The 6,890-nt window shown below is 53.9% G+C and overlaps 2 protein-coding genes across 2 annotated transcripts; both read right to left on the minus strand.

Annotated features, from left to right (window-relative positions):
- Positions 1-1,025: 1,025 nt before the first annotated feature.
- LOC133215969 (SUN domain-containing protein 2-like) lies at positions 1,026-4,374 on the minus strand. Its single transcript, XM_061360346.1, has 5 exons — positions 3,208-4,374; positions 2,751-2,851; positions 2,033-2,200; positions 1,585-1,674; positions 1,026-1,309 (listed from the first exon to the last, which is right to left on the minus strand). The coding sequence occupies exons 1-5, from the start codon at positions 3,263-3,265 to the stop codon at positions 1,154-1,156; spliced, it is 573 nt and encodes a 190-aa protein (XP_061216330.1). The 5' UTR covers positions 3,266-4,374; the 3' UTR covers positions 1,026-1,153.
- On the minus strand, positions 3,325-5,603 carry LOC133215968 (uncharacterized). Its single transcript, XM_061360344.1, has 4 exons — positions 5,279-5,603; positions 4,757-4,889; positions 4,044-4,105; positions 3,325-3,498 (listed from the first exon to the last, which is right to left on the minus strand). The coding sequence occupies exons 1-4, from the start codon at positions 5,597-5,599 to the stop codon at positions 3,325-3,327; spliced, it is 690 nt and encodes a 229-aa protein (XP_061216328.1). The 5' UTR covers positions 5,600-5,603.
- Positions 5,604-6,890: the final 1,287 nt, after the last annotated feature.

The raw sequence follows: 6,890 nt of genomic DNA on the forward strand, positions 1-6,890 counted from the left end.
GGAGGAAGCAGAGACAGGACACCTGACCCAAACTGAGCAAAGAGGTATTCCATACCACAGCACGTCATGCCCTGGATGTAACTGGGGAGTTACCCGGAAGGGGCTAGAGGGCCTGCGGGGTTGGAGGAGGTATCGGTCGGTGCTTGATCGGGCTGGGGGGCAAGTTATTGGTCGCCTGGTGATGGGGTGTTGTATTCTCTTCCCTTGTTATTTCCTTTATCATTACTATTATTGGTGGCAGCAGTAGTGATTTGTGTTATACCTTAGTTACTAAACTGTTCTTATCTCAACCCGTGGGAGTTGCATTCTTTCTGATTCTCCTCTCCGTTCCCCCAGGAGTAGGGGGAGGGCAAGAAGGGGGGGAGTGGGTAACAAGCTGTCTGTCTGGGTTTAAACTACAACAGACAGTAACGCTGAATTTATACTGAAATAATGGACATCATAGAAGGCAGCTAGGTTGGTCACACACGACATGCCCCTGGTGAAGCCACACTGTCTCAAATCACCCCGCTGTCCTCCATGTGCGAAGACTATTTTGGAGGCCAGTAATTAGCAGTGTACCCCAGAAGTCAGTACTGGGTCCAATGCTGTTTTAACATCTCCAGGTATGGTCTGGATGAAGGGGCTGAGTGTACCCTCAGCAAGGGCACACAAAACAGAGAAGAGTGGCAGATAACACCAGCAGGTGCCATCCAGATGGATCTCAACAGGCTGGAGAAATGAGCTGACAGAATTGCACAATGCTGTACCTGAGGAGGAAAAGCCCCAGGCACCAATATATCCTAGAAAGCAGCTTGGCAGGACTTGGGGGTCTTGGTGGACATGAACTTGACCATGAGCCAGCAATGCACCCTTGCCATAAAGAAAACAAATTATATCCTGGGCTGCATTAAACAAAGGATTTTGAGCAGGCCGAGAGAGGTGACCCTTCACCTCTACTCAGCACTGGTAAAGCTACATGTGGAGTCCTGTGCCCAGTTCTGGGTTCCTCAGTAAAAGACATGCATGGATGTATCGGAGAGATGCTTGAGGATGGCCTTGGCCTGTGAAAGGCAGTAGCTGGCAGCTGTGAGCAGGCCACTGAAACGACATTGCTGTGCCCCAGAGTAACAGCCAATCACTCTCCTCGTTTCTCCATTTTCCTCTTTAATTCTTACTGAAGTGAATTCTTCACATCTGAAATCTGGCTGTCAGCACTGGTTCCATCCACCTTCCCGTGCACCTGCACTCGGTAAATACAGGTGTACCCTGGTTTTCCCCAGTTGCTCTGTACAACGAGGTTCAAGAAACGGAAATCTCTCATCTTATCCTGCAAAGAACCCAGGGTCACTCCTGGGGGGTTGGGAGTGAAAGCAGGCTCCGCCCGTTTTCCTCTGCCAGCCAGGTGTGGCTCCAGGACCAGCTTCTGCACTGGCTGAGGTGGCAGTTTCTCCCTTCTTCCCCTCTCCCACCCTCGCACCAAAGGACCCCTGTGCCCCTGCAGCTCAGAAGCCTGGCCTCAGAGAGCGAGGCAGGCAGCTCTGGAAACCTGAGGCTTGATGGCCTCAGAAAACGGGTCCTGGGGAAAATTCTGCTGCACTGTACCTGCAAAGGGAAGGTCTGGATAACCTCTTCCTGTGCGGCGTAGGTGAATGTCCCAAGCAGAGTTTCATCTTTGCCTTCTTCATCCAGTCCCTTGGAGATAAAGCACACGGGAGCAGTTCAGGCTCAACATAGCCATGAGGAAACGCTCGTGCCAGATCTGGGAATGTGGTTTCCCTCCAGCTCCTGCAGCTCCCGCACAGTCTGGTGCAGGATGCAGTGGGACTGAGTCTCCCTGTCACGTGTTACTCAAGAGCCTAGAGGTGCCGGGCCAAAATGCACTGAGCAAGGCGTGGGGTGACACCATTCCACATGTCCCTTGAAATGTCCCCTCAGAGGATGGCAGTGCTTGGGAGCACAAGAATATCAGCAGGTGCGCGGAGACCAGCAAGTCCCTGTTACAGCTCTCCCACATAGCCGGGTCCCAGCCCCTAGTGCTCAGCAGACTCACAGAGACGGTGAAATCTCGCGGGGCACTGCTGATAGTCCTCAGCGGAGAGTCTGCCTTTAAGGTGTGCTGTATGGTGATGGCTGTTGGTCGTATCTTTGCAGGCAACTGGATTAGCACCTCACTCTGAGACCCTTGGAAAGGCCAGCAGTATCCCGGGGAAGAATCAGGCTGAAAGCGGACGACAAGATCGATGAAAGTGAGAGCATGATGTGGCCCACTGCTCTCCTGTGCAGCCAGAACCATAGGCGGCACTGCACCTGTGGGAAAATCTCAAAACGAATGGCGTTTGTCCACTTCCCCATAAATCTTCCTAACCGGGGAAAAAGGAAAATAGCCTGTCAGTGGGAAACGTCTGATACCTGCACCTGAGTCAGGCCTTTAAAGAAACCTGTCTTTTTGCACAGCAGCTCCGAAGCCTCTCCCCACCCTTCACTGTCCAGTCAGGAGAGGGACAGTCAAGCTGTGGCAGGGAAATGGGGAAATACACAGAGGTGACCTGGGATGGTGAGCAAGAAGCTTGGGTCAGCACAGTCACTTCTGTGGCCACTGCCTCCAAAACTGGAGGGATCCAAGCCCTCTGTGAGACCTCAGGTGTCAGGGACCGGACCCATGCCATGCCCTTCAGCAACACCACTGGCTTGAGGGGAGATAGCCCAGGGCTTGCAACCAACTTTGTAAGAGGCAAGAGAAGCAGCACTGACAGTTTCTGCTACTCTACCTGCACAAAGGTTTCCTGAATGGGTGGAATCCACAGGAACCAAAACAGCCTGTAGAGCCATGGAGAGCTGCTGGATGATCTCTGCAGGTTGATGGCAGTCCCTGGAGGGAAAAGAGAGTGCAAGAGGCTCCATGTGCCAAGGACCTGGTGGCTGCAGGCTATTTCCAAGGATGCCTGCCAGCCTCCATATGCAGCACCACACCTTTGTGGGTGCACCAGGAAAAGAAGGTGAACCCCATGCCCGGTGACAGCATTTCTCTCTCAGACACACAACAGGAGGTCTGTGAGTGCTGGGAGACAGCAAACCCCATGAGACTTGCTCAGTCGCAGTCATGCTCTTGCATGCCGTGGTTTTGTTCCATGTCCCTGTGCCTCAGAGAGCTGAGGCTGCCTCACAGCCTCCTTTTGGGAGCGCTAAGCAGAAGCTCAGTGCGATGACAGCCCTGCCTTCCTGTACCTGCGTTTTTCACAGCCCAGCCAGACATCTGTGTGATCGCAGACATTGCTTCTCTCATTTGCTGAGCTTCCTGGGAAAAACACGAACAACCACGTCACAAGCTGGCCAGAAGGGGCTTTACGGTGGAGAAGCATGACCAGCATCCCCTGGCAACGGATGGGGTGTGTGGGCTGAGCCACAAAAGCCCACCAGCTGCCCAGACAGGGCCCGGCCCTGTTTCCCAAAGTACAGGATCACCTTCTTCACAGCGTCGATCTCTGCAGCCAGGCTTGCCAGTTCATCTCTCAGATGCTGCAAGTTTTCCATTTTTTTCCAGGACAGAGCAAGTGTATTTCTGCAGTCAGCAGGAAAGCAGATCTTGTCAGAGAGTTGCCCAGCCCCTCCCAAAGCCTCCAAGCTTGGGAGGAACAGAGGCAGCAAAGCTCCAGCCTCTTTTTCTCTTTCCCTGGCTTGTGAACACTTCCTTCCCCTCCAGGTTTAGCAAAAGGCCCAGGCAGGAGCACAAGATACAAGCTTTGGGCACTACGAAAGTGAATGCAAATAGCAGGAGCTCATCTGCCACTACCCCATGAAACGTGTTGCATGCAGGTCAGGCGAGAGGAGAGGGCTCTTACCGCAGGGACTCCAGGTCAGCTGCAGGCTCCCCCAGCAGCACCTGAAAGGAAAAGGCTCTTGAGTGCCAGAACTGCTAGGGCCTTCCAGAGTCACGGCAGAAGCTACGGCTGATTCTCTGTGTCACTGCCTAGAACTGGAGGGACTGGGCTATTTACCCATGCACCCACCTCCACCAGTGCTCCTTTGTGGGACTTTCCGGTCCCACAACTGCAATCACTGACCTGTGGCACACCCGCTGTCCACAGCATCCGTACCACCATGGAGGTCCCACCGAAGGCAGCACCTGTAGTTCACGTCACCAAAAGAGATATTTTATCAGGGTTTCTAATGATCCCTGTAGTCACACGGTCTCCTCCCACAGCAGGGTGGCAAGAGGCTGGCTGAGGACATGGGGATGCAGAGAACGGCTGTCACTCCAAGTGGGGACCCTCTCCCCATGCTGGAGGGCTCTGCACACTCCTGGTTTCCAGGTGTGCTTGGAGCCCCAGAGCTACAAACCCTTTCCCCTCCCATCTGTGGTGAGCATCATAGAATCTGCACCCGTTTCTGCTGCTGGCTCTCGGGCTGGTTGCATCATGGACATCTCAGAAGCTCCCTAACATTCAGACATGGAGGAGTTGGAAGGGCCCCACCAGCACCTCTCTCTCACTCTGAAGCTCGCATTCCTGCCCCCGTGCCTCCACTGGCAACAGGCAGATACTCACCAAAAGCCCCTAGGATCATCAGGAAGAGGATTGTGAAGATCCTCCTCTTTACCAAGGTGATGAGCCCTTTCCTGGAAAAGAGGGAGTTGGGCTGGCAGCAATGATCCAGGGCAGAGCCCTGCACATGGGGGATTTTGTCTTACAAGCTGAGGAGCAGTAATCCTGAAGTAGCCAGAAAGCTCCTGGTGGGGAGCACGACCAGCCCCACCCCCCTCCACCAGCCTCCCTACGCTTGCCCTGAGCGCTCCGCGCTTCTTGTCCCTGTGATGTTACTGAGCACGTGCTGTACTCACATGGTGGAAATTCCTGAGCAAATGCACCTCTGCAGGAAGACCATGGCCGATACCACCCTGCAGAGCAACCCTGGGCAAAGAAATCAGAGAAAAGTCTCAGGATCCTCTTTGAGTACATGCCAGATAGCTGCAGGCAGGTGGGTGCTGCTCCTGTGCAGTCCCTCTCTGGGGATGGGGCAAGGGCTGTAGCTATGGCCTATAGAGGGGAAGCTGAGAGTGTGGAATGGAAGGCCAGGCAGGATCCCCTCGCAGGCAGGGTACATGCGCCGTATTTGGGGAGGGAGGGTGGCACAAGTCCTGGGGTGCCCCCTAGGAACTACAGTATCCCAGCTCCTTCATCGTCACATAGCCACAGTGGGCCCAGGCAGGAGGATGGTGCTGCTTCTGCAGCGCTGTTGGGCCTGGCCAAGTCGGGCAGGCTTGGTGCAAACACAGGGTGAAAGGCAGCGCTGAACTCACCCTCATTTTCCGCAGCAGTGCGGTGGGCAGACCTCTGCCGTTGGGTGCCCCGAGCCTTCGAACAACTTTGCCTGCTGCGGCTAGCTGTTCTCCCTGCCCGGGCAGACACCCGTGCTGGTGAACGAGCCCTCCTCTGCGCCATCCTGGTGAGAAATTACAGCTTCTGCAAGCTGCAAGAGTTCGTCTGTGTGGGCAGACGAGCTCCTGAAGACAGCCAAGAGCTTGCTTGCCAGTGGCACTCAGCCCCCAGAACCCTGTGAGTTCCACCACGCCCACAGTGCCCAACCTCACAGACTCTCCCCCTGCGTGTTGTGATGTCATAGTGCGATGTTCGATGAAGTGATAGGGTGGGTGCAGTGTCTGGGGGGTGTGGAGAAAGACTCCACAGCTCACTTGGTGGTGTGTTTTGCATATCCTACACCTTCCTGGGGCAAGATGTACCCTAGAGGTGTGCAGTGGATCCAGTGTTGTGGAACAGGATTCCAGTTCCTAGAGAACTGTGCCCAGTTCTCCACTCCGCAGTACAAGAAGGCTGCAGAGCTACTGAAAAGAGTTCAACAATGAGCCAGTAAGATGGCAAAGAGACTGGAGCAAATATAAAACAGACTAGGGAGAACATAGGCCCCCTCAGGAAGCTCTTGGGAGAACTAGCTACTGTCGTGGTTTCACCACAACCAGACAGCTTTCACTCACTCACTCCCCCCCCCCCTTCTTGCCCTCCCCCTACTCTCGGAGGGCCGGAGAGGAGAATAAAAAAGAATGCAACTCCCACGGGTTGAGATAAGAACAGTTTAGTAACTAAGGTATAACACAAATCACTCCTGCTACCACCAATAATAGTAATGATAAAGGAAATAACAAGGGAAGAGAATACAACACCCCATCACCAGGCAACCGATAACTTGCTCCCCCCAGCCCGACCAAGCACCGACCGATACCTACTCCAACCCTGCAGTCCACCTAGCCCCTCCCGGGGACCTCCCAGTTACCCCCTGGGCATGACGTGCTGTGGTATGGGATACCTCTGTGGTCAGTTTGGGTCAGGTGTCCTGTCTCTGCTTCCTCCCGGCTTCCCCTCCTCCCTGGCACAGCATGAGGCTCACAAAGTCCTTGGCCAAACCAAAACATCATTGTTTTTCAGCTCTGTTCCCAGCTGAAAGTCAAAACACAGCACTGCACCAGCTACCAAGAAAGAGAAAAATGACTGCCACTGCTAAACCCAGGACATTATCCACCCCTTATTCCATACCATTCACGTCATGCTCAGATCCCACATTTTCAATATACCATCACTCTTATCTAAGTGCACTCTCATCGCAGTGCATGGACCAGTCCCTATAAAGCTGCTGAGTGCATCTGGTCCATGATGTCAGGCTCCACCTCTTGTAACAGTCTTTCAGAGCACGAGAGGCTATGTGCAGTGCTCACACACATGAATAACATGGGCAATAGTGTCCATTGCTAAGTCCACCCCTCGATCATGAGTCCATCTCTATGTTGCATCTCTGCTCTGTTGGCCTTAAGGGTCATGGGCCCACCAGGCTCAAAATAATTCACTGTCCTTCCATCTCCAATGCTTCCAAAGCACTGGAGGGGCCCAGTGGACTAGATA

The sequence above is a fragment of the Neopsephotus bourkii genome, unplaced genomic scaffold, assembly GCF_033783945.1.
Source record: "Neopsephotus bourkii isolate Nb327-2 ecotype Australia unplaced genomic scaffold, CSIRO-AGI_Nbou_v1 NB_1020, whole genome shotgun sequence".
Lineage (NCBI taxonomy): Eukaryota > Metazoa > Chordata > Aves > Psittaciformes > Psittacidae > Neopsephotus > Neopsephotus bourkii.